The sequence below is a fragment of the Ursus americanus genome, chromosome 23, assembly GCF_024610735.1.
Source record: "Ursus americanus isolate L20-20 chromosome 23, mUrsAme1.1.p, whole genome shotgun sequence".
NCBI classification, from domain to species: domain Eukaryota; kingdom Metazoa; phylum Chordata; class Mammalia; order Carnivora; family Ursidae; genus Ursus; species Ursus americanus.
In genome coordinates, this window is record NC_142149.1 from 22,193,034 (window position 1) to 22,219,078 (window position 26,045).

Genomic DNA, 26,045 nt, shown 5'->3' on the forward strand with positions numbered 1-26,045 from the left:
TCCCCGCCACCCCGGGCGGCCCTTTGTACGTTCCGGCCACACGCGGGTGCCCGCGCCGCGCGCGCTCCCGCCCGCAGTGACACACCCGCGCCAGCCCGCGCGCGCGCCCACACACACACACACACACACACACACACATAGACACACACACACACTCGCTCTCGCACACTCGGTGACACGCCCGCGCGCGCGCGCACCCACACGCCCGGCCGCCGGCGCCCTCCCAGCTGGTCCACCCCGGCGGGGCCCGCGCCCCCGGCCCGCCCGCCTGGCACCGCGCCCCGGGGCTGGGGCCGAGCGAGGAGCCCGCGAGGCGGCGAGAGGGCGAGCGCCAGGCAGGCCGGCCCGGGGCCCCCGCCCCCCGCGCCCCCGCCCGATGGGGAACGCTCCGTCCCAAGGCATGTCCCTGTCTCTCTCCTCCCTAATGTGCCTCCATGCTTAAGTGGAAGGTATTTCTGTTTTCTTTGTGTGTTTTCCCCTCGGCCGGGGGCGGGGGCGGCAGCCGGGCCGGGGAGGCGGCGGCCGGTGGGGCTAGGGATGCTTGGGGCGCAGGTGTTGGGGGGGCAGGGGACCGCGGCGTGCAGTCTTGGGAGACGGACCCGGGCGACGAGAGTCCTGGGACCAGAGGGGGTCTGGAATTGGCAAGGCTGGAGACCGAGCGGGGAGGGCCTCGTGATGCCCGGGGGAGGGGGCCCGAGGGGTGAAAATTTAAAGGGGTACGTGTGGAGGGAGGAGGGGTGGGGAGAAGAGGAAGGGGGATGGATGGGAGGGGAGTGGGGGAGGGGAGTGGTCCATCCGTGGTGGAGGAAGAGGAGGATGCGGGGGGTGGGGGGAGGCAAGGGGGATGGAGAAGTGGTGGTGGTGGTGGGGAGCCTCAAAGGCCTCTCTTTCCCCCAGGTCCCAGAATGGGGTGAATGCACTTGGACGGTGGTGGCAGGCGCTTTGCGCCAGCCCCCCAGGGAAGAAGGGGGTGAGTGCATTCTGGGGTTGGCTGTGTTGCCAGGATACGATCCTGTATTTCTCCCCCTCCCCCGCCCCCCTCACCTCGAGGCCCTAGCCCTAGAGACCTCAGAGCCTAGGCAGCAGTTGCAGAAACTGGGGACCAGCTCCCCGCTCAGCTGGCGGGTGGGGAGGGCCCATAAGAGGGAGGGGTTGGGGAGGGGCTATTTGATCTTAAGCCCTCCCCCTGCGGAGGCCAGAGGGCAGGGGAGGGCGCCCCCAGCTGGGGAGAGCATCCAGGGTGAGTGAGGAGGTAGGGACCGCTGGAAGCCGAGGGGCAGAGGGCGGGGCTGGGGAGGGGACGCGCCATAGCCCCCCCTCCCCTCCCACGCACCCCCCTGCTACGTCAGAAGCTCCGGGGCCAGCTCCGAGTCCTGTCGGTGGGGGCAGCAGGATGCTGGTGGAAGCAGAGGGGGCCGGCCGGGTGCCTCCGCAGCTCGGCTGGCAGGGCCCGGCGGGGCGTGTGCGGCTGCTAGTGCTAGCCCCCCCGCCCCACCCCTCCCCATGCAGCCCTGGCAGTGCCTCCGGCGCTTTGCCCTGGCCTGGTGGGAGAGGACAGCTGAGGGCAGCGCCCGATCTCCTAGGGAGGAGTCTGGACCGAGGGACCCCGGGGGCCGAGGGGAACCAGGTGAGCAGAAACAAGGATCCTGCAAGGAGGAGATCCCGGACTGTTTTTCCCTCTCTCTAAATACTATGGAAGCTGCAGGTCCTGCAGCCCCCAACTTTAAGGGAAGTGTCCCCCCCCCCCCCTCGCTTGGTGCTGTCGGAGGGCTCCTGGATGAAGCCTTCTCAGGAGATATCAGAGCTACTGTTGTTTGGGGGAAGGGGAAACAGATGAGGACTGGGAGTGGAGGATAGCTAACCAGACTTTGGACTTGTAGGTCTGAACGCTCCTTGGTGTGGGGTTTGAGCACTTTGTGGGGGGTGGGAGGGGGATACCTTCTTCCTGACTCTGGATATCTTGGCCTGGGTGACCTTGAGCCAACTGCTTTGCTGTCTAACTTCATGCCTCAGTTTCTCTCATTCCCTTCCCTATCCCTCTTGCTGGTTTTAAAGAATTGATGATGCATTTGATGGAGGCTGTCACTATGAAAATGTGAAGCTCTGTCATTCTTGGTGGCAGCTGTCGTGGTGGTTTCTCTGGCGTGGTTGCGCGTGTGTGTATGTATGTGGGGGACAGTTTGGGTTTATGCATGAGGGCTTTTGCTGGTTCTGGTTGGTGTTGGGGCCACTGCGAGCAAGTGTCAGGGCCTGGCATTCACACAGGAAGGAGGGCTCCAGGCGAGCTAAGAGTTGTTGGGGCAGAGACTTAGCTGGTGGCCTGGTGGAGAAGCAAGGCTTCAGGGTGAGGGCTCGGGGCGTAAGGGGAGGGGGTTGCAAGAATAAGATCCCCCCCCCACCCTCCACCCAGATTGCCTGGCACCCAGGCACCATTGGCAACGAGTGCAAAGGCTTTGCCCTGGCTTCTTGCCACTGTGCCTTGGGGACAAGAGGGTCTTTGTCCAGTGCCCCCCCACCGCCGCTCTGTTCCTTCCGCCCTTACCATGATGGCCGATTCTCTTTGATGACCCTCAGGGCTGGGATGGAGATGTGGGTCCCCCGTGTGCTCTGGGGATCTGGAAGAAGCAACTGTGGTCCTTAGGCAGGGCTGAGTGGAGAGGGGGAGCTCTCCTAGGGGAAGGATCCCTGGGAATGAGCCATCAGGAGGCCTGCCCCCACCCCAGGCCTTCTGCTTGCCTCCTCATCTAATGGGGCGGAGGGGGGGGTGTCTGGGGTCTTTGTGGCCTGATTACTGCTGAGCTCCAGGTTTCTTAAAGATGTACAGGGTACAGCGTTGGGTGCTGGGATGCAGAGCCTCAGACGCTCTCTCTTTCTCTCTCTCTCTCTGGCCAAGGACCCACCCTGGAAAAAGGGTTTAATTAGAACCATTGATTCCTTCTTTGGCTGCGGGCATCGATCTCAACGGTGTGGTCAGAGCTGGGAGGTGGGGGTGGCATGGCTACTGTCTGCACAGTGCCAACCTTGGCTTTTTCTGACAAAACCCAAGCTTAGGAGGGAGGGGGCTGGGCTCTTTTAAAGTACCAGGTCTCTTTTGGCCCCACCCCCACTCCAGGTTAGGTCTTGGGGAAAGAAGGGAGCGGGGTTGAGGATCTGGATGGAGGGAGGGGTGTTTGGGGTTCAGGAGCATACTGAATGGTGGGCCTGGGGCTCTGGAATGGAGGGGCAGTTGTGGTTGGGTGGGGTCCTGCAAAGGGGAGTCAGGAGGCAGCAGAGGGGGCCTGTGGGTGTGGGGCAGGCGGAGAGTTCAGGGGAAAGACCTAGGGCTCGCCTTAAAAGCTTCTCTTTCGAGGAATCCCAAGCACTTATCTCCTCTAGCCCTGGCAAGGAGATCCAGTTTCTTCCTTCGCTTGTGTCCTCAAGGCCCAGAGAGGGACAGAGACTGCTTCAGAGGCCCAGCAGGCCTGGGTGTGGCCTTTGAGCCTTGGCTGCCTGAGCCAGTGGCCCCTGCCTAGGCACAGAGAGCGGAGAGTGAGGCTCCTGGCAGCCTCGAATCTGGTCTCTGGGCTTGGTGGGAGTTGGGGGACAGCTTGTGCCCCCCAAGCCCCGACTGCCTGTTGTGGGTGGGCTGGTGCAGGTGCAGGCTTCAGATGCTCTTTGAAGAATCCCTTGTTGGCTTCCTAGGGCCCATTCGAGCAAAGATAATAAAAATCTGGCCGTCAGCGGGTTTGAGGGCTGCACTCGCTTCCCCTTCTTTCATTCCCAGCTCTGAAAAGCAGAGATGAAGGCTTCGGATTTGGCGGCTGCCCCAAGGGAGAGAGGGAGGGAGGGAGGCAGAGGAGGAGGGACTGATTTCCTGGCAGCCCCGGAATTGCTGAGGAGGTGGGCAGAGGGGCAAGGGCTTGGTCCCCATCTCCTGCCAGACAGTGTCGAGGGCTCTTATGCCTGATACCCAGGCTCCAGCTTTCCTTCAGTCCCAGAAGCTGGGAGCCCTCTCTCTCTGCTCCGCTGCTCCCACCATCGCCCCCCCCCCGCCCCCCGTCCACCCCATGCCCCTCAGTCTTCCCCACTTCTTCCCCCTGGCCTCCCTTCTCTCCGCCCCTCAGTTTCTCCTGCTCTGCACTTCATTCTCTCTCTCTCCCCACCTTGTCTCCCCTTTTCTCACTCTGTCTGCCCCCTCCCATCTGTCTATCTCCCTCCCCCCAGCATTGGTCCCGCTTTCTAGGACTGTCTGGAAGGTTGAGAAGCCAAGTGGGGAGGTGGAGGGTGGAGGGCAGCTGCAGCCACTGAAGGGATGGGTCTGGCTTGACTATTACGGTCTGTCAGGTGCCATAGTTATCAGAGTCCAAGCGGAAGGGGGCTGCTGAGCACTTGGAGATGTGTGTGTGGCGAGGGCACCATCCCCCTCCCCGCACCACAGCAGGCACCTTGCCCTGACATTGGGCTTCAGACACTCCCATTCTCCTGCTGCCTTCTGCTGCTTGGCTGCCGGAAACCAGCGCCTCTGGCCTCGGCCCCTCCACCCCTCTGGTCCCCCACAGTCTCAGGCGTTGCTGCTGCCCTGTGCACTCTTCCCCTCACACCCACACCGTTTCCAGGCTCAGAGGTGGGAAGGGAGGGGCCCTATCCCCGGCCCTCACCCCTGGTCTCTAGTAGGCCTTCCTCAATCCCCATCCAGGCCCCCCCCCCACCTGCTCCGTGCCCTCTTGGCCATCTTGTCAACCTCCCAGATAAAAGACAGGACCGTTGTGGAAAGAGCACCAGACTCTGAGTAAAGGGACCTCGTTCCCATTCTTCCTCAGCACCCAAATGTCCAAGTGACCTTGAGCAAGTCCCTGCCTGATTCGGGCCTCTTTCCTCACCTGTGAAATGAGGGGGCGTGGGCTGGATCATCTCCAAGGTCTCTTCTGACATTCCGTGGATGTTGTGTCTCTCTTCTGGGTGATTTGCATATGCTTTGCATATATTAATGGTGCCTGCTTGAAGGGGGAAGGTGCCACCCACAAGGACCAGAGTCCCACCCACCATTCTGACTTCCCTTGCCCATTGGCCCATGCTTTCACTGCTAAAATCTCCTAGGTGAGGGTGGCAGCTGAGGCCTGAGCATTTCCTGGGGAGGTGGGTCTGGTCCCTGAGTTCCGGACATGCTGGAGGCCGGATGGGGGGTAGCCCCAATGGAGGGGATCCATACCCTCACCACCCCTGCTACAGAAGGTCCAAACAGGGAAGCCAAGTGCTGTGTGAATTTACTGAAGTTGCCTGTGGCTACCATGGGGTGTATGAAACCCCACCACCGAGGCTGGCCTGGGGGTTTCCCTCCTCCATTCCCAGAGCCTGAGTACCCTCTAGATGCCAAGGAGCTTAGCCAGGTGTAAGAGTCCCTCCTCCGGTGTCAGCTCCTCCCCACAGCCCAGGACAGGTCACACTGTCTTGTAGCCCTGCCCACTTCTGCTCAGGCCCCTGGGCTCTGGGTATCTGTGGGTTGAAACTCGGACCCGAGAGCTGGTCACAGAGAGGGCTAGCTCATTGCCTCTCTGGTCCCTGCCTAGTTACCACATAGAACGTGAAGCCCCATGCTCCCTATAAGGGTCACAGACATCATCAGGGAGAGAGAATCTGCTGCCCCTGGTTCTGTCCCCACCTCCATCAGCCCAGTGTCTTGCGGGGACTGCCCCCAGAGCCTCCTCCCCGGCCTCCTGGTCTGAGCTCTGTCTGGCACGGGCCAGTGTCATGGAGCCCAGCCCCCAGTCCTGTCTCTGCTGTTTTCACCCCTATAATGCCCAGCACGTGGGGCAAGGCCAAGAAGATAATGTGGGGCCCCTGAGTCATGGCGAGAATATCTGAAGACAGAAGCAGACATGGCCTCCACTGCCAAGGAGGACTGGGCCAGAGTAGATGACACAAGAGGGATCAAGGTTAGATTTAGTCTTAGAGGCGGACCGTCCCAGGGGGCAGATTCGTTTCTGACCGTGGGATTGCTGCGAAGATGAAATGTAATCGTAGATGAAAATGTCCAGCGCATTGCTTGATATGTATTAAACATTCAATAAATGGTGTGGCAGAGAGAACAGATGTCTCTGAAACCAGAAAAGACCTCCCTTAACCTCCAGACTTAGGATTTTGCAGGGGATGGGGACTTGGAGGGACAGTTCCCAGAAGAGCTGTTTGTCCCACACTCAGGCTGCTGTTCCCCCAGCGCACTCCTCATGCCTCACGCAGGCACTGGGCTCAGGGCCCAGCCACCCGGGGACACCCTGCCCTCATCCGCTCTGTTGCGGGTGGGCAAACAGAAGGGTTTGAGGGTGAGGAAATATTCTTCTCCCCTCCCCCCTGTCTTTGCCTGGGACAGCTTGAAAGGAAACAGGCCCACGTTGCAGAAGGAGAAATAGAGGTTAGATAGGAAAGAAAACGTCCCAGGGGGTGGGGAGGGGGAAACGCTCTAAGGTGGGGAGTTCTGGTGGCCTTTGACCTCAGTGATAGGTGTGTGTGAGCGTGAGTAGGCTGGTGTACCTAAGGGCAGGGGACTGGTTGGCATGACCTTTGAGATGACCTTTGGGCTATCCTGAGGAGCTTGACAGATCCAGTTTAACCTCATGGGGCTGTTGTGGTTGGCTGAGTGCAGGGTACAGGGGTCCATGAGAGAGCGTTGCAGCCCTGCTGGGGAGGAGAAGGGAACCAGGTAGTCACTCTTCGAGCCCCCAGGGCAGAGAGGTGGAGTGCAGTAGGAAGAGCAAGCCCTGGACCAGGATCAGGTGGCCTGCCTTCCCTCCTGCTGTGTGACCTTGGGCAAGTTAGTTGTCTGCTCTGGTCTTCAGCATCCTTGGTGTGAGAAGAGAGGGTGGAACTAGAGAATCTCTAAGTTCTTTTCCAGCTGTCACAAGTTCTACCCCCCTCCTCTCCCCTGAGATAAAACATGCCTCTCCACAGAGGGGGGGGGAATATTTCCAAGTTCCAGCTAAACCTGGAAAAATGGAGATTTGGCCCAAGAGAATATTGGCACATGCGTTCGAAGGTAGTCAGACACACACACGCGCGCACACACACACACACACACTCATACCCCTTGCAAGCAGTCCCTCGTGCTCCAAAGGCCCGTTTTGCCTAAGTCTACCCTCTCAACCCAGAGGGTGGATAAGGGAGTGGCCCTAGGATTCAGCCATCTGAATCAGGAACTCGCCGTTTTCCTCCCGTCCTGGCAGCCTTGGCTTTGCTACATTCCATTCCATTCAGGGACCAGAATCCAGTCCGTATTTTCTTCCTCGGAGGCTCTGCCCGAGGGTGGCTCTTCTCCCCCACAACCTTTTTCTGGCTCCCCGTAGCCTCAACCACCTGGCCCAGTTGACTGCATGTCCCGGCGTGGAGTCCTGTAAGACTGGGAAGGAGCTGGGTTTTTCCCAAGCCTGCCTTCCTCACCTCTGCGCAGCTCCCCATCCCAGCACACTGGCTTCTTTTCCACCCCAGCCACAGAACTTGCTGGAGACCCCCAACCCAGGGGCCCCGTAGGGAACCCTCAGACCCAGAGACCCCATAGAGCAACCTAAACCCAGAGACTGCTCTGGAGAGGCCTAGCAAGAGCTGTCCGTGCAGGGCCTAGGAGGTGGTTGTGGGAGGGTATCCTGCCAGCTCCCCCCCCCCCCCAGGGCTTGTGATAATTGCAGACACAGCGGGCATCTGTGGCATCACCCTAGGCACCAGCATCTGCCTCACTGGGGAAGAATTAACGATCCCATCTCATTTGGGAAGGCATTCCACGGCTCACTGAAGCCCTTTCAGAGAAAGACTCGGCCCTTCTGCAGGCTCTCCAGGGCTGCCCTCTGCCCACTCCGCCCCCACGGCGGGGGGGGGGGGGGGAGGCTGGGCTGGCCTGATGCTTCCCGTTCTCGTCCCAGCTGCTTTCAAAGACAGAAGGCTCTGAGGAAGAGTGAGGGCTGGTTAGGACTGACATAGACTCTCACTTTGCTGGCCCCCTGACTTTTTTTTTTTTTTTAAGATTTTATTTAATTATTTGACAGAGAGAGAGATAGCCAGCAAGAGAGGGAACACAGGCAGGGGGAGTGGGAGAGGAAGAAGCAGGCTCCCAGCAGAGGAGCCTGATGTGGGGCTCGATTCCAGGACTCTGGGATCGCGCCCTGAGCCGAAGGCAGACACTTAACGACTGAGCCACCCAGGCGCCCCTGGCCCCCTGACTTTTAAGACTCTCTCTAGCCTGGGTGCTTGGGGTTTTCTGGAAGTTAAAAAGGAGAAGGGGACTGTGAGTGGCTTCCTGGAGGAGATGGGAGAACAGGAAAGGAGCCCCCGGAGGGGCCAAACCTCACTTACAGATGAAACTCAGGGGGTCCTAGTCCTGCTGCTCCTGAACCCAACAGCTCGTCCCCTCCCCTGGTCCCTGGTCCCTCCGCAGCCCAGAGTTACAATCTGCTGCCTCCCACCCCTAGGATGAGGCAGAAGGAGACAGAAGCAAAGCCTTTTCTTCCACTTACTGTCCTTCAGAAATTCCGTATCCTGGAGCAAGGGCTGGAAAGAGGGGAGACAGCCGAGGCCTGAAGAGGCTGGATGGGTGACAGCTTCGCTCAGGGGTCAAGAGCTCGGGCTCTGGAGTCAGACAGAGGTTTGTGGTTTGGGGCAAGTCACTTGGCCTCTGAAACTCATTTTCCTCCTCTGTAAATTGGGGCCAATAATAGTGTTTTCCTCACAGGGTGGGTACCAGGATTAAATGAGGTAATTTAGGTAGAGTTCCTAGCTCACTGGAAACCTTCGAGAAATAGTCATGTCTTTGTCTTTGTCTTACTATCTAAGGAATGACTAAATAGTGGAAGCCGTTTTGTCTTCCTGGAGGAAGGGGCATACGTGAGAAAACATCTTTAGTTTTTGTTTTGTTTTTTTGAACCCAGATCCTCACTTCACTTTATCTGGGGCTGGGTCCCCAGAGCTGCCACTCAGGGCTGGTGGTGGGAAGGAAGGTAGGCCTCCTGAGTCTTCACTACCCTGGCCTCTGTGCCCCTGTCCATCTGCCCCTTCCACCTCCCACCCCAAACTGCACTGCCTTGTCCAGGAAGCCCTCTGGGGCTAGAGCCCTTAGCGAGCGTTCTTGATTTCTTCCCTCAGTCAGTGTCCGCACATCTGGGTACAACAGCTGCTTCTCCCTGGGACGCCTGCGTCTTGGGTAATCGGTGGGAAAATTGGAACCATGAGATTGGCAGGGGGCTCTGCGAACTCTCGCAGCCAGACATGATGTGCGTTTGGATGGGTCTGAGCCAGCCAAGGGAAGGCTGTGCCCGAGAGGGCCCCGGCCGCCGTGTCTCCAGGCAGGAAGGGGCTTCAGGCTGCACACCCCAGGATGAAAGGCAATAGACCCCAGGATGAAAGGCAATAGACGAGGGATACTGCGGCAGGAGGGGCAAAGGGTACAGTTAGAAGGACTTCCCTGCAGGGTGGGAGGGCTGCAGCCCTGCGGCACAGCTGAGAGGGGGCCCTGTCCTGGCAGGCTGAGGGTTGGGTGGGTGTGGAGGTCAGGCAATTCGGGGCAGGGGTGTCCTTTTCCTGCACAGCGTGAGTGTGTGAGTGAGCGCCTGTTGGGTGTGAAATGCCTCTGATTCCTCCGTTACAGGCAGGGGAGGGGGGCCTTCCTCAGGGTTAGGGGGTGAGTGGAGCAGATGGGGGTCTTGGGCTGGGAGAGGGCAGGTCTGACCCCACCAGCCTTCCAATGTGGGGTGACCTTGGTTGGGCGATGCAGATGGGCCCTCCAAGGTGCTATCATTTGGGATCTTCTGTGGGCACTCCAGTAAAGGGCCTGTCCCCGTTTCTGGGAGGAGAATCAGGCCTGGCTTGTTGGCTGTCTGTCCTGGGGACCTCATTCTGGGGACCCCATGTTTTCTGTGTCGTCCTGCTGTCTGTCCTCCTGTCTGTCTCCCACCAGTGTCTCTGCCCCTTCTGCCCCTGCTCTTCCCCCAACACCCAATCTCTATCCCTCCTGGCCCCCCAGCCCCCCAGTGACCCCTAAAGGGACGGCTCCTAAGGCTCTGCCTTGCCCTGTCCCTGCGCCCCCTCCAACCCCGTGGCCCAAGGCCCCTGCCTGGACCCATCCCACTTTGGGAGCCCCACCCTGGGTCCCTTGCTCTCTCCAACTCCTCTCCTCTGGCTCTGGGCATTCATTCACGACTTTCCTCCTTTCCTGTCCCTTACCCAGGGCTCCAGCGTGCAGCGGGAGGGAAGGCTCCAGGACTCTGTTCCCTCTGTTTAAAGTCTCCAGGTTAGTAAGCCAGGAGGGAGGCCTCCCCCCAGCACCCTGCCTCGCACTGCTCCTTAGCCAAATGCCTCTGCCCAGCCTAGGGGGCCAGAAATGGGGGCGGGGGGCTATCCCCGGTGGGCCCGGGCCTTTGCCAGGGGAGGGGACAGCAGAGACTCGACTCTGGGGAGGACAGCTTGCCTGGCGGAGAACGTGTCTATGTGTGCATGTGAGTTCGTGTGCGCGTGCATGTACGTAGGAGTGCTGGCTGCAAAGCCTCCGTGTGGTCGGGGCTGGGAACGGGGGAAGGAGGCAGGGGCTCTCTGCTGAGGGGCCTGGGGGCCTGGGGAGAGGGGATCAGGAGAAGGCGGCCCTTCTTATGGAGGGAAGCCCGTGTTCCAGCGGAGGCCAGAGGGTGGGGGATGGGACACGGACCACATCCCACCTCAGTACAGCTCTGTTTAGTTTATAGGCACTTGCAAACCTGTGATCTTATTTCATTTATTCAATGATTCCATCATTCATTCATTCATTTGTCCATTCGTTCATTCATTCATTAAAGATTTATCGACTCCCTTCTCCGTGCCAGGCACTGGGCTAAGGTCTGAGTCCAACAGTGACCAAGACAGATAAGAGTCCTGCCATTGCTTAAGTGCTGAGAACACGGAGGGTAAGGAGTTGGCTGAATTCACCGGCTGTGGAGCCTGGGCTGTGGCTCAGCCAGCTGACTGTAGAGTAGCTGCTCCCACTCCAGGACCGTGACTCCGTGCCCCCCTGATGCCCCTGTCCACCCCTGCTCCCCTGCCAGCAACTGCTCTGTACTTTATATCCCTGTAGAATGTCCCCTGACCTGATGGCAGTCCTCATATAGTGTGCCCCTGCAAAGTCAGTGGCAAGTGAGGCCTCAGGTCCCTGGGGACTTGGGCAGCCTCGCTGGACCAGTGCCGAGGCCACTTCAGAGGGCCTCAGGGAGCCAACCTCCTACTTCTGTGCCCGGGATCAGCAGCCAGGGGCACTGGACTCGAGAGGCAGCCTGACCTGGGTTCAAATCCTCACTTAAGCCATTTCCTAGCTCTGGGGGCCTGGGTAAGCCACTTTTCCTCTCTGAGCCTCAGTGTTCCTGTCTGTAAAATGGCAGGGTTGTCGGGCACCTGGCTGGCTCAGTCAGGAGAGCATGGGATTCTTGATCTCAAGCTCGTGAGTTCGGGCCCCACACTGGGTGTACAGCTTACTTAAAAAAAAAAAAGAAAAAAGAAAAGAGGATAAATTAAGGACTGCCCCATGGCTGGCTCCCTTTCTGCCCACGCCCCTCCCATCCCGGGGCAGCCTGAGCCCCAGTGTTTTCTGGCTGCTGCCCTGTCCCCCCACCAGGGGAGCGGGGCTGCAGGATCCCGGTCTTGGCTGTTTGCAGACTCATGTCCTCCAGTCCTCCCTCTCTCTGAAGGATGCTTCAGCCCCAATCTGGGTGGGCAGCTGGGAGAGGCAGCCCTTCTTGCCACTGTGGCTGCTGCCGACGCCTTGATGGCTTTTTAATAACTTTGCTCCGAGACAATCTGCAGAGCGCTCGTTTGTCTGCCTCTTAATTAAAATTACCGTTTCCCTAAAAGAGCAACGAGGCTGCTCCCCCCTCCCCCACCCGTGGCTGCTGCCTGAAGGAGGCAGGAGCACTTGAGACTGCCCCCCTTCCCCTCCACCCAACGCCCCCACCCCATCCCAGTCCTGGTCACAGGGACCACCAAGCCCCCTCCCCACACCCACAGCAGAGGGGCCACGGCTCAGCCTCCCTGGTGGGCTTGGGGAGCAGGGAACCAGGACGAGGGGCCTGAATGCTCTCCTCTCTCACCCACCCTGTTCTGGAATACTCCCCGAGGCAGGGAGCTCAATACTTTCCACGACTTCCTACATCTGTAAAGACAGGAAACAACCCGGTTTCCTACCCTCCCAGAGCGGAATAAGATGTGGATGGGTTCTGGAAAAGTGCTGTGAAGGATTCTTAGGGGTGGGGAGGGGTGGGGACGTCCACGGAGGTCAGTGCCTCACCATTGACTCTGGTTTCAGTTCCAAGAGACCTCTGAGCTCCCTTTGTGGGCTCCGAGTCAGCAAGGGAGTGGGGGCCTAGCGAGGTGGGGGGCTCATTTAGTCCTTGCTGAGTTTGGGGGGGAAATCATCCCCAGTAATAATGAAAATACTAATGACCAATATTTGTTGAACGTTTACTTGATAATACGTGAGTCATATGCTGAGTTAAGCTCCGTTTATTCCACCCTCGCGACCCACCGGCCTGTAGCCTCAGTGCTATCTCCGGTCTCTGTTTTACTGTTTTACGGGGGAGGAGACAGACCGGAGAGTTTAAGTAACATGCCCAAGGTCACACAGATAATCCATTCTGACATCCTCAGCCCTACTCCCCTTCCGCCTGAAGCGCTCTAGCCTCTTAGGTCTGACCTCAGTCTCTCATGCTGTAGGCGGAGCGGTACACCTCTGTCTCTCTCTGCAGTCCTGCGAGCAGGGTTCCTCCAGAGTTCATGCCACTGAGAACTGAGTCTGATGTTCATCTGTACCTTCCTCCCCCAACCCCATTCCTGGCTCCAGACCCTGGAGTGGGGGAAGGTGGAGGAGGGGGACTGGAGGTTAGGGCGTTCCCATTTCCAGACCTCCTTTCTATTGGGGCAGAGTTCCTTTCCATGTAGGGAAAAGACCACAGGGCCAGGGAAGGGACTCGGTGACTTGGTTGTGACAGCAGATGCCGCTTGGTTGTGACAGCAGATGCTGCTTGGTTGTGGCTTCCTCGGTGAGGTCCACTGAATAAACCATTCTGGAGGAGGGGGACACATCTGGGGCCTTGAGATCCAACATCAGGAAGGACCTCCTTACATGTCTTGTGTCTCCAGCAGCTCCCGGGGCGCCTAGCCTGTCTCCTGTGAACCTTTGCCTCTGTGACTCCTCTTCCGGGAGGCCCTCCTTGGTCACCTCCATTTCTGCTCCTCCCTGAAGTGCCCATCCCCGACCACCTCCAGGCTTGCCCCTCCGATTTCCCGTGGCATTGTCAAATCTCTCGCAGCCATTGGCTCTGGACCCAACGGAACCTCCTAGTCCACGGTGGCTCTCAGGGCAGCAAACGCAGTGCCTTCAAGGGCAGGAGATGCGGGAAGCCGAGGACAACAGGCTCCGTGGGAACTGTGGTGAGGGACAGTGCAGTGCTCCTTAAAGACAGGAAAATTCAAAGACACAAAACAGGATACCACCAGCCAGACAAAATACCTGTGCCCCAGTGTGGTCCCAGTGTGATCCTTGCCAAGCCGTGATTAACACTGCTCATGGTGACAGAGTAGGTGTGTACTAACTGTTTGTTGAATGAATACATGATCGTACACAGGCTAAGCGAGGTGCTAGATACTTTACGTGTTTGATTCTTCCCATCCTCCCAAGGTAGGCACTGTTTCCCCACTTTGCCATTGCGGAAACTGATATCCAGAGAAGTAAAATGACTTAGTCAAGATCACACATATGTGAAAGGGCCCAGGCAAGATTTGAGCCTTGGCTTGCTGTGTCATTCCTGCTCTGTTTGGTCGGGGACATGTGTACACACGCGTTTGGTCCCTGCCCTGAGTGGTCAGTGGCCGCCTGGGCGACATGTACCGTGTGCTTTGTGGGGTAGGTTGAAGGAGGTGAGGGCTGCAGAGGCAGGGAGGGAGCAGATGCCCCTCACCCCAGCACACCCCTCCTCCCTCAGCTTCCGGTCCCATCCCAGCAGCCTGGGGATGGTGGCGTGGTGACAGGTGCCGAGCTGCAGAGATGACAGCACTGCTGATTCCCCCATAATTACCGTCTGATGAGACGCCAGAATTAGCCACTGCACGAGCATGGGATGCAGATATGGGGCACAGTGCAGGGAAGCAGTGGGGGGTGAAGGAGCCTCTCCTTCCAAGCCTGGGGCCCTCTGGCAGTAGGGCAGGGTCAGCACTGGGGAGGAGGAAGTAGAATAGAAAGGAGGAAGCACTGTGTGGTTAATATGGATCAGCTATTATTATGTGGGCTGTGGTTTTCCAGTCCTCAAAGTGGCTAGGCGTACCCCTGAGATGGCTGGCTGCCGGACACGGCATCAAGGGCCTCAGGCCCCTAACCAGAGACAGAGGCAGAGCGGCCGCCCAAGCAGACCCCTGAGGACACCTGTTGCAGCCTAGACTTTGGCTCTGCCTCGCTGGGGCTGTGGGGGCTATAGTTGCTGGGAAGGGGTGAACCCCAGAGCAGACTCCTTGAATCACATGAGCAAGGCCAGGCACCAGAGGACAGGTGGAAGTGCCTGGAAGGAGCAGGCAGGTTCAGCTGACCTTGCCAGAAGAGTCATCCAGCCCAGGCAGGAGGAGTCAAGTTGGCCCCCAAAGTTCGAGGTCAGGGGAGGCCTGAGAATTAGCAGCAGGAGGCAAGGGAGGGACATTCTGGTCCCAGAGCAGGGCTGGGTATGTCCTGGGTGCTTGTCACCCTGGCCCACATGCTGGGGGCTGGCAGAGGGCTGGTGAGGGCAGAAGCAGAGAGGGGTCTCCTGGGCTGCTCAGACCTTGTCACACCATTGGAGCAGTTTTGAAGGCCACTAACTAGGAGAGTGGTGACAACATGGGGCTCACTCAGCAGAAGGCAGTGCAGACGGCTGGGGGCTGAAACCAGGCCATAGAAGGAAGGACCGGAAGTGTTGGGCCCAGAAGAGGAGATTCAGATTCTGAAGCCCCCATCCTGCTCTGAAAGGAGAGGTCATAACCTGCCCCTGGATCTCTCTGAGGGCCGTAGGCATAGACGCTGGCTCATTTTAGGGAAGGAGGAAGCCCACATGATGATGGATGACTTTAGAGGTAATGAGTTCTCTATTCCTGGAGGTATCCAAGCCCTGGCTGGATGGCGTTCCTGAGGTCGGGAGCGCTTCCAGCTCCCCTGTGGTAGGCGTTGGGAGGACTCTGTACCCAGCTGACGTGTGAGACCGTAGGGCCGCTGGAGGTTCTTTCAGGACTGTGGGACCCCTGCCCAGCCTGGGCGTCTGTGGCGCTGGGGCGGCTGGGCTCCCTGCCACTCCTCCCTCCCTCCGGCCCCACCCTGGGGAAGAGCCCCCTTTAGATCTTCGGCTGTGAGGCCTCCCCCGGGGGGATGGTGCCAAGGGGCTCTGTGCCTCATGCAGGCAGAGGCCTGCTCTAGTGTTCCCCGCCTGGGGACTTGGGGGGACAAGGGGCCCTGGCCCACCGGCTGGACAGACCCACGGATGCCTTGGTGGCAGAGTCGGCACCTCCCTCAGGGCAGCGGGTGTACAGAAAAGAAGGGGGTCTGGGCTGAGAGCCCCCACCGTTGGGGTGAGGGTCTTCCACTTGTCAGCTCTGATCCTGGACAAGGTACTCTCCCCGAACCTCCTCTTGTCGCCTGTAAAGTGAGAGAGGGCAGCCTCACGAGGGGACCCTGAGACCCGAGAGAGCACTGGCCACAGAGCCCTTGCAGACTGTCCCGAGTATGCGCGGTTGTGGGCGGGGGGGCTGGAGGGGGGGGGGGTCCCTCGGGCTGCTCGGGGTCTCCCGCAGCTCCCAGTGGGCCTGGTGCTGAGCTTGGCCCTCATCACGTCCGAGGGACGGGCGGTTCACTTGAGAAGAGAAGGCTGGAGTCTCCGAGTCTTGCAGGTGGACCGGGAGACTGTTCATTGCTTCCTTCCAGCCTGTGCTCCGCCTCCCTGGCTCTGCTCTGGTGGGGGGTCCGGGGAAGATAACAGGGACAACTTCCCCAAGATGACCCTGGTATCTGATCTGCCGCCTTCTCCAGGCCTCCACCCTCCAGAGTCTCTCAGGTACTAGCCTGGTGTCCCCAGGGAGGTGAAGGACGGGATGAGATCTGACTGTTTGTTCTCTGTTGGCTTGCAAGGCAGTAGAGCGATTAACCCAATTAACCCGTGAGGTGAGGGCTGAGCCTTGGAGGCCCCCCCCCCATCCTGGGCTTCACCTGGGGCAGCAGGTGGAGGCGGGTCAAAGGCACACAGGCCCCTCCCCCTGGGGGGGGCTGAGTACCTGCAGAGGCAGAGCAAAGGCTGAGGCTGCCCCGCCCTTGGCGTTGCCTTGTTGGTTCAACACCAGTCCCAGGGGAGCGGCCTTGAGGTTTTGGAAGCATCTCTCAAGTATGTGAACACTTTAGCAAGGAAGCCCTGAACTTGGCAAAGCAGGAGGGGGACCAAGCAAGTCGCCTTCCTGAGGCGTAGCTGGATTCAGGAGAGACAAATGGGGTCCCCACTGTCTTGCACCCCAGGCTGGAGATGGATTGACCTGGCGGTTGAGGGAGCTCCGGGTGCACTGCGATCTCTCCGGGGATCTTGAGTGTATTGTGTGTACGCGGGCATGGGGTGCTCTCTGTCCATACAGCAGCTGAGATGGCAGATGGGGGAGTCAAGGTGGTGTCTGTGTGCGAACCCCGGTCCTGGCCGGACCTGGGCGTGCCCCTCTGCACGTGGGTGCCTGTGGGGGGCTCAGGTGAGGCGGGCTGTGACTGGGCACTGCTGGTGACAGGTACTGGGCGTGTGGGCGGGTGCCAGCGTGCACAGGTGTGATGCCAGAAGGGTGAGCGAGCAGCTGAGCGCGCGCTTGGCATCTGGAGGTACCAGGACCCTGGTTGCTCTGGAGGCGGAGGGAGCTGTCTGGGTGCTGGCAGAGAAGGGACCTCCTAGGGAGAGCCTGAGCCCAGGCAGAATGGTGTCTCTGAGGAGGCTATGGGGGGATCTGGCCTGTCTGGGGCTCCCGCCCCACATTGATGAGGCGCTCCCTGAACACTGGGTACTGACAACTTCCCCGTGGGAAGACGGGAGTGATGGATGGGGCTTCTGCCCCTCGCTTCCAACGGATTGGGGTCTCTACCCCTGGGACCAGGAGGTCCCCCTCTGGGCATGCTTTCAGCCTGAGGCAACTTTAGGGCTGTGGTCCCTTTGTCCCTGCTCCTGCCCTGGCCAAAGCACCCCGAGGCTCGAGGCCCCCTTGGGAGAGCAGGAGCTCTGGCAGCCTCTTCAGAGTGGCGGCAGAGCTGGGGGCCAGGTGCCTGCCTCCCTTCCTTCCCCCTCTCTTGTGTTCGCTCCTTCCCTTCCCCTCAGCCTGTGTTCCTCTCGGCTGCCTCTCCAAGGAGATGTGGAGCTGACAGGACACCTGCCCTGGGCGCGTGATGGTGGAGATGCCACGCAGGAGTTAGCTCGTTAGTGCGGCACCACGTGGGCCCACGCCAGGGCTGGTCCCAGCTTTTCCAGCAACAGCTTCAGACGGAGGGTGACATGCTCCCCTCTGCGTCTACGCCCCCTCCCTTCCCGGGGAAGTCAATTAGCCAGATCTTCATTAGTTGCTAAAAATCAAAACCGTACAGTGCTGGGTCGGATAAAACTCTGACAGTGGAATGAAAGGAAATCAGGCGATCGGGCAAGACCAGGAGGGAACTGTCCCCCACTTGCCCCCTAGGCTGGTGCCTTTGTTCAGTGCACAACCTGCTTGCCTGTCTACTGGGTGTTATTAGCTTGGTTTTTTTTTTTTTTTTTTTTAAACAAATGAGAGGACTGAGGCTCAGGGAGGCTGCTAACCTGCTCAAGGTCACACAACTAGTCAGTGGCAGAGCTAGGTTTGAACAGAGCTTTCTCATCCCCGAATTCAGTGACTTGTGGTAATGTCATAGTTTTGCCTGCTTGGGGGAGCGCGGGTGCGGGGGGAAAGAGGGAGGGTTGTATATCTGACCTTCTGGGCAAGCAGCTGGCTTGGGGCCCTTTTGCAGGGAGAGTCTCGTTTGAGGAGTGTGGTCAGGGTGCCGCGTGGGCCCCTGATTTCTGTGGGTGAGCATCCCCCAGGGCTGGGGTGGGCGCCTGGGGATGTGGCCAGCCATGACCCGTGGCTCTTCTCTCTGGGGCTCAGGGTGCTGGGCCATGTTTTCCACCTTGCTGCCGATTCCTCCTAAGGAGATTGTTAGTTTGTGTCCTCCTGGGGCCTGGGGGTGCTCCCCTGGCAGTGGCTTTCTGGGAAGTGGGATAGTGGAATGGAAAAATCCTTGTCCCTGGGGGCCAGGGTGCCTGGGTTCCATTTCTGACTCTGTCTCCAGCTCCGGCATGATGGGGTCCGGTCCACTCTCTGGGCCTTGGTTTCCTTCCTGTGAAAGGCATTTGGCTGGAGGAAGAGCAGAGAGTGGTTTTCAAGATGCAGGCAGGGGTACACAGAACAGTCTGGAGATGCCACTCCTGCCTGCTGTGGGGAGAGGGCTCCACCACCACACAGAGCCAAGGCACTGAGTCAGTCACAGGCACTGAGTGAGAGCAGCCTGGCATCTTTGATGGCCCCCGGGCCCCCATCCCACTCCTGAGGTGGCCCAATGGTCTCCCCCCTCCCCCCACCTGGATGGAATGGCAACTCTACCGTCACGGAAGCCTCCAGTCTGAGGGAGAAGGCAAAGTCCTTGCACCCAGGCAGCTTCCAACCTACTGAGATAAACAGGGCCCTTCTTGAGTGCCCCTGGAGAGGAGGGGCAGGCCCTGCCCTGAGCCTGAGCGAGGGGACAGGATCAGCAGGGAAGAGTCAAGTGAGGGATGGGTGAGAAGGGAGAGCTGGCAGAGGAAGCCTCTGGCTGGGGCACAAACCCTACCCTCAGGGAGCCCAACACCCGTTCCCTCTCAAATTCTCACTCCCCGGGGAAGGCCCTAGAAGCTCTACTGGGAGCAGCCAGGACCCAGGCTCCCCCACCACGGCTCCTCCTGGGCAGGTGAGCTCTCCTTCCCCCAGCCCCGAGGAGGTCCTTTAATTTGATTCCAACTCGTTTACCAACTAAGTAGCCTTCCGTGGGTTTTAAATCTACGCAAATTGCTTTGTGTTTTTCTGCCAGCATGACGCTGTGACTGGCAGTGCCCTGCACCCTCCCCTGCCTCCGGGCTCCCTCTGGGGCTCTGTTGTTCCCTGCCCCACACCCCTCCTGAGTCTCCATGCCCAGCTTCCCTGGGGGCTGGGGGAGCAGAGCTCCCTGGGCATGGGGGTGGAAGGGCTCTGTGGGCACAGGAATGGGCCACAGTCCTAGTCCCCCTCTTCCCTGTGCCACTCCCCCACCCCGCCCCAGCCCAGGGGAAGGTAGTCTGCGTGGTGACTCCGGTAAAATCACTCAACCTGCCTGATCCTCAGTTTCCCTGGCGGTACTACCAGGAGAATCCACCTGCCCCAGGCCCTTCCCCAAGTGGCTCTGTAGAGCAGTGTAGGGGGTTGGGGAGGAGGCATCAGCCAAGGACCATCCTGCCTCTGACGCCTTCTTGCCCTGCCCACCTTCTCCCCACTACTTTAGTGTCCAAGCAGGAGTCCATCTAGAGGGGGATGGGCTCCACCTGGCCTCCTCCCACTTCTCCGTCCTCCCTCTGATACCTGGGGGTGGGGGTGGGGAGGAGAGCTGACCTTCCCCGGGGACCCAGGAATGACAGCTTGCCTGGCCTTGCCCCTGCCTCCCTAGTGTCCCTGCTCCTAGGCACCAGGAAGTCACCTTTATTGTCTAACCATCTGCCCCATGCTTTCAAGACAGCTCCCTTCCCTCCCAGGCCTCCCTCTCATGGGTTCCGCTCCCCCATCCTCTCTGACCTCTCTGAGGCTGTCCTGAGGTGGCCTGACACTCAGGATGGTGCTGCTGAGTAGGTGGGGAATGGGGAAACACAGGGGGCAGGTGTGGGGTTTCCGGCCCCGCTCTGGGCCAGGAACCGGACATGAAGCCCTGTCCCTCATCCTTAGTCCAGCTCCCTCCTCCCCTCCAATCGCCCTTCCTCCTGTGGCCCACCCCCACCTCCAAGGCTCTGGTTGGAGTGACAGGGAGACTCAACAGGGCGCTGGGCATTAGCAATTTGGGGGGATATTACACAGGAATGTTTACAGAAAGGCAATTGCCCGGAAAATGACTTTGGTTGCTGTGGTATAGGGCGGAAAAGATGGTTTTAGAAAACAGACACAGATGGGCTTCTGCTCCAGGGACCCACAGACAGACAGCAGGGGCTGAGGGCCACGGGCACGTGAGGAACACAGAGCCAGGGGCGCCCAAAGACAGAGAGGCCGCTTCCTTCAAGGGGAGGGGGAGGGGGAGGATGGGGTAAGATGATCGCCTCACCTGGGCCAGGTTCCCTAGGCCCTCTGCAAGCTTAACCTTTGTCCTCTGGCCTCTGACCTCCCAGCACAGTGTGGCAGGATGGAGCTGTCATGCTCAATGGAAGGTGGCAGCCGCCTCGGGGCTCCTCCTTGGTGACTTGGGCTCCTCTTGTTTGGCTGTAGATGGGGGGTGCTGGGGGAGCCTCGAGCTGCATGTGCTCGTGTGTGTGTGTGTGTGTGTGTGTGTGTGTGTGTGTGTGTAAAGCACTTTAGGGTCTGAGCCAGGCCCTCCAGTCTTCCAGCAATCTCCATGCACCCCTCCTCTTGCCCTGCCTACAGGCCTCACAGGATCTAGTCCCGGGGATTTGTGAAGTCCGTGAGCCAGTGCCCAGCCCCCATCTCTGCCCAGGCCATGGACGGGGCACACCTGGGAGCCCTCTCAGGCCTCATCCAGCCTCCTGATCTCTGGGGACAGGAAGACAGGGACCTGAACTCTGGGGTCTTGAGCTTGGGTTCCTCACAGCAGGGGCCCTAGAGAGAGACCTCTCCTTTCTGGATCTTGTAGCTTCCCTCTTCCTTCTACTTCCTCCCCATCCTTGCTCTTCTTCCCTCTCCCTCCCCCCCTTCCTCTTCTCCACATTCCCTTCCTCTGAAGATGATGTCATGTGTGAATGTTGCCCAGTGGCAGCCAGAGGACAGAGTAGTGACATCTGGGGTAAAGACACGAGGTGGGGGTGGGCTTGGTGGCTCATGAGATGGTGTCACTAAGACTTGGGGATCTTAATTCTCATCATGAGTTACAGTGATCTCATGTCAAAGAATGCAGAGGAGGATAAAAATAAATCAGGCTCATAAATAAAGGTGGAATTTGGAACTGATGGAACAAACAATGTGGCCGTCTTCCCAAGCGCCTGCGCCTTTATTCTCGGCCGGCCACTGGGGGGCGCCCACCTCCTCCTGTCACCCCAGCCCCAGGTGTGTGTGTCCCTTCCCTCCCCCCCAAGCCCCCTCCCCTCTGGCCCAGGCTGGGAAGGCTGAGCTGAAGGTGACAGAACCCACCTTCCCCGCTTTTCCTCCCCCTCATTCTGAGCTGGATCGCACCAGTCTCGGGCATCTTCTCTGGGGCTTGGATCTCCGACTCAGCAATTACGATAGGCCACACCTGCGGGTACTTGGACGGATGGCAACTCCTCTGACCCCCACTTCTCTCTCCGGCTCCCCCAACCTCCATCCCTCAGGGGCCTTCAGTCCCAACCTCCCTTCCCCAGTGTATCCCACCTCTGTTCCTCCCTGCGGCCTCCCCACCCTTCCCTTTCCCTCTGAGCCCCCTGCCCTTCCTTTACACCTTCAACTCCCATATCCCTGCTTACCCCCTCAAGGCCTCTCTGTCCCATCTGTCCCCTCTGCCACCCCCTCAAGACCCCTGCCTATACGGATCCCTCGCTTCCCTCCCCGCCCCCTGAACGGGAAGCATTGGTCTGCTTAGGGCCAGGGTGCCCTGAGCCCGCTGCGTGCTAGATTGGAATCGATCTTCAGCACTTTTCACTGGACTGCTCAGTCTGGGGAGGGTCAGGGCCACTCTGGGGACTCGGTGGTGGCTGGACCAGGTGCGGGGCTACCGGGAAGGCTGTCTTGCTGGGGCCCAGGAACCGATGTGCCAGGAATGTCTTTAATTCAAAACAACACACTTTCTCCTCCATCGTCTTGCCAGCTTCTTAGGGCCGGGGAGACAGGGGCAGGGTTTAGAGGGGAACATCCCCATTTTACAGATTAGTGCCCTCAGTCTCCGAGAGGGAAGAGACTTGTTGACTGAATGAATAACTAAATGAATGGCTACTCCGGGGTCCCTCGGGGAAGGAGCTGACTTGAAACCCAGGGTGTCTCTGGCCTGCGGTTCTCTTCCTCCCAGTGCCCTGACCTCGAGTGCCTGGTCTGACTCAAAGACTCGGGCTCATGCCCAAGTTGTTTGAGCCCCACAAGCCTCCTTCTCCTAAAGGTAACAGGATGGCCCCACAGCCCAGAAGCCCAGGTCAGTCCTCCCAGTCCCCTGGGGCCCTGCAGAAAGGAGTGAAATAAGCACAGAGCGGGAGCCTCACCTCTCCTCCCCCTACCCCAGCTAGTTTCAGTCTTTGTTAAATAAAGCTGAGGATCTCGAAGGTTCTTAAAGAGAAGCTTCTTTGCAAATCAAAGCCCCTCCCTCACACTGCCCCTCAGAGTTAACGGATTGTCTCTCCTGCCCCTGCTTGCCCCTCTCTCTGCCACTCCCCAGAATCCAGCTCCTGCCTCACCCCTGACTCCTCCCTTCACCAATGTCTAGGCACCTGAGGGTGGAGCCCTGACCTCAAGAAGGCAGGGACAGTCCTTGATCTGCTCATTCAGCCTGCCGGCAGACCTCCCCCCTCCCCCACCGCCCACAGTGAGATTTATGGGACTGCAGTCATAAATAGGGCTGCAAGAACATGTCCATAGTCCACAGCTGCTCCCCTCCACTGCCCGCTCCAGCAGCCCGGACCCTCCTTGCCAGCCCCGCCTTGCCCCTTTAGCCAACGTGACCCCTGGACCTCCCCCAGTCCCTGCCGGTCTCCATTTGCCTCAGCCCAGACTTGCTGAGATCTCCCCCTAGGAGCCAGGGAAGGAGGCGCAGGCACGGACGGTGGGAATGTGATGAGCAGCTCTTCTGGGTCAGAGGGCCGAAGGGCAGGGGGGGAGATGAGAACTGGAGACTTGTCCCCTGCACCTGTGTGTGTCCAGGGCCCTCAGAGGCACTGTGAGCCTGGCTGTCGGGCACAAGGAGAGAGGTCCCTCTGGCTCAGGCGAGGCTGGGCCAGACTCTAGACCTGGGGTTCCAGCAGCAAGGCCCCTGGGCAGAATCCACCCCTGCCTGGGCAAAGATAGGACTATGGCCATGGAGGCTCTTCTCCTGCCCAGTTGTACCCAATACAAGTCTCCACGGGTGCTGAGGGGAAGTGGAAGAGAGAGGATAAGGGTCATGAGGGGCAGCCCCCTGACTCTGGTTGGGGCTATTTCTCCGGTGCCTAGAGCACCCCCACCCTGGCCTCTCCTTCTCTAGGAGGGCTAGACCTTCATTAAGATGGTCCCAGGGTTCCCAGCCCCACTCAATCAAAGGCCATCTTTGAGAATTTCCTCCAGATCAGGGACCCTCTGCGCCGTATTAACTCAGTATGTTTTTCCTCAACTCCCTTTGAACTTAAATACGTTTACTTAAAAGGAAACCTTATCGCTTTACCATCCCAAGGAATGAGATCCATGAAATCAGTGGTTGGATCTCCTATTTGGGGTTTTCCTAATCCTTATGAAAATAAAGGTGTAAGTATTAAACTGTGAAACAGCGCTCTTCCCAAGGTCAGCTCTCGCGTATCTGGACCTCACTTTTGGGAGCATGCCAGGAGGTGATGACTGCAGTGACAGGGACAGGTGCCTGGGAGGGGAGGCAGGAGGGACCCCAGACCCAGTGCCAGGCTGGGGAGGGGAAAGAGGAACAGAGAGGAGCACCTAGTGCCATGTGGCGTCGCCGTTGTTCTGCCAATAGATGTCGAGGAAGTGCGGTGGGAGGGGATGAGGCCAACCTAATAGACAGTGGGGCCAAATCCAGCCTCTACCTCTCACTGTGGCTTTGGGCGTGTCACTGGCCTTCTCGAACCTCGGCAGCCCCATCTCTGAAATGGGGCCACAATGATGTTGTGTTGCTGGCCCCCCCCAATAGGGTGTTGCTGGCCATGATGACGGCGGTCAGTCAGGCCTTGGGAAGCCATGGAACTCTGTCTGTGGAAGCCATTCTTTCCTTAATTTTGGTGGGAGGTGCTGGATCCTGGGTCCTCAAAGGCTCTGTCCCCCAGATCTACATGCTTCAACCACAGCCCAGGAGGTGTGTGTGTGTGTGTGTGTGTGTGTGTGTGTGTGTGTGCTGATGTTGGGTGAGGGGTGGCTTTTCCTGAAATGTGGCTGAAAGTCTTCTTTCCTCCTGTGGCTGAGCAGGAGGTGACTGGGGCCTGGCAGTGGGCCTAATGCACGGTGGATACGGTGGATATGTGGAGGAAGGGGGCCAAGGAGGCGTGGCAACTGGATGGAACCTGGCTGGGTCCCAGAATCCCCAGCCTCCTCCTCTTTGCCCCATTTGGCCCAGCAAGTCAGCCCCTATGTGGGGGTGCATTTGTCTGCTGCAGTACCAGACACCCCTGGACCTAGGCTATACTTAGGGGGTGCGGCTATGAGACGGGTGGATGGTGGGGCTGGGGGTATGCTGGGGAGACTGCGTTTGTCTCCCAGTGGGGAGACACCTGGCAGCTGGTGTGGGTGGCACTCTGGAACCGCTGTCTTCTGCTGGGCTGTGGAAATGCAACTTTGAGGCTGGAGGGTGGGAGACAGCAGAGCTGGGCCTGGTGAGGCCAGGGGCTCAGGGATGGTGGGCATATGGGAAAAGGATTCAGAATTCTGCGTGGGGACCTCAACCCCCGGCCTTCTCTTTTTTTTCTGCTTCTGTACTGTTCTTTGTCCCCTGTGCATCCCTTAAAGGTCTTGAACTTGTGTGTGCATGTGTGTGTGTGTGTGTGTGTGTGTGTGTGTGTGTGTGTTGGGAGGGGAGACTGAAGAAAGGGAGAGCAGGGGGAGGGAAGGGTGCCAGGGGGAGGGCTTGAGCTGTTCTGTCTGCTTTCTTTCTCCTTTGAGTTTGTCCCAAATCCATCTCTCTCTCACTGTCCTCTCTGTGCCCAGCCTCCCCTGTCTGTCCATCTGTCTGTCTCTGGGGAAGGAGGGAAAAGGGAGGGGGTCCCATGCCCCAGACCCTGGGGCTCCATCTCCTTGCCGTCATTACTCCTTCCCCCAGTACCCTAGTCCTGGCCCCTTTCCAAACCAACCCCCAGCCTTTAGGACAAGTGTGTCCTGGACATGCTAGTCTGAAGAAGGAGGCTAGGGTCCTCCCCACACTGTCCCGCCCCCCCCCTCCTTAGAGGCCGCTCATGAAAAGAAGACTCCGCAGACTCCTTTCCATATCTTTCAGGAACCATCTAAAGGAAGCACCCCTTCCCTCACCTGTTCATACCCGCAGTAGGAAGGAGGAAGGGGATGCATGGTTAGAGATGTCCAGGACCCCTGCTTCCAACCCCTCCTTGGCCTCAAAAACCAGTACCTCGCCTGCAGTCATTACCCTTCCAAACCCACCCGAAGAAGAGCAGGAAGCCAGACCCTGCCCTTGCCCCCCAACTTCCTTGGAGCCCTCCCCCTGCTGCCTCTTCGGTCCCCTAGTTGGGGGGGGGGGCAGTCCCGGTCTGATCTCAGCCCGGTGCCTCTTGCCCCGCCTCAGGCCTGCCAGTCCCTGCAGCGACCCCCGGTGAGGGCTGGGCGGCCCCAGGCCGGGCGCCCCGTGACCCCCCGCCGCGCCCCCTCTCCCCTCTCGCAGATCCGGAGCGGAGCAGCCCCCCCATGCTGTCTGCCGACGATGCCGAGTACCCGCGGGAGTACCGGACCCTGGGGGGCGGGGGCGGCGCAGGCGGCGGGGGCCGGCGCTTCTCCAACGTGGGGCTGGTGCACACGTCCGAGCGGCGGCACACGGTGATCGCCGCCCAGAGCCTGGAGGCGCTCAGCGGGCTCCAGAAGGCGGACGCGGACCGCAAGCGCGATGCCTTCATGGACCACCTGAAGAACAAGTACCCTCAGCACGCCCTGGCCCTGCGAGGTCAGCAGGACAGGATGCGAGAGCAGGTGAGTGGGGGCTGGCT

The 26,045-nt window shown here is 59.4% G+C and overlaps 1 protein-coding gene across 1 annotated transcript in view; it reads left to right on the forward strand.

Annotated features, from left to right (window-relative positions):
• Positions 1-1,503: 1,503 nt before the first annotated feature.
• Positions 1,504-26,045, forward strand: part of SRCIN1 (SRC kinase signaling inhibitor 1) — a 67,130-nt gene continuing 42,588 nt past the window's right edge. The window contains exons 1-3 of the mRNA XM_087854456.1: positions 1,504-1,627; positions 10,184-10,246; positions 25,727-26,028. Coding sequence (XP_087710582.1) covers positions 1,504-1,627; positions 10,184-10,246; positions 25,727-26,028 — 489 coding nt within the window. The remainder of the gene's footprint in view (positions 1,628-10,183; positions 10,247-25,726; positions 26,029-26,045) is intronic.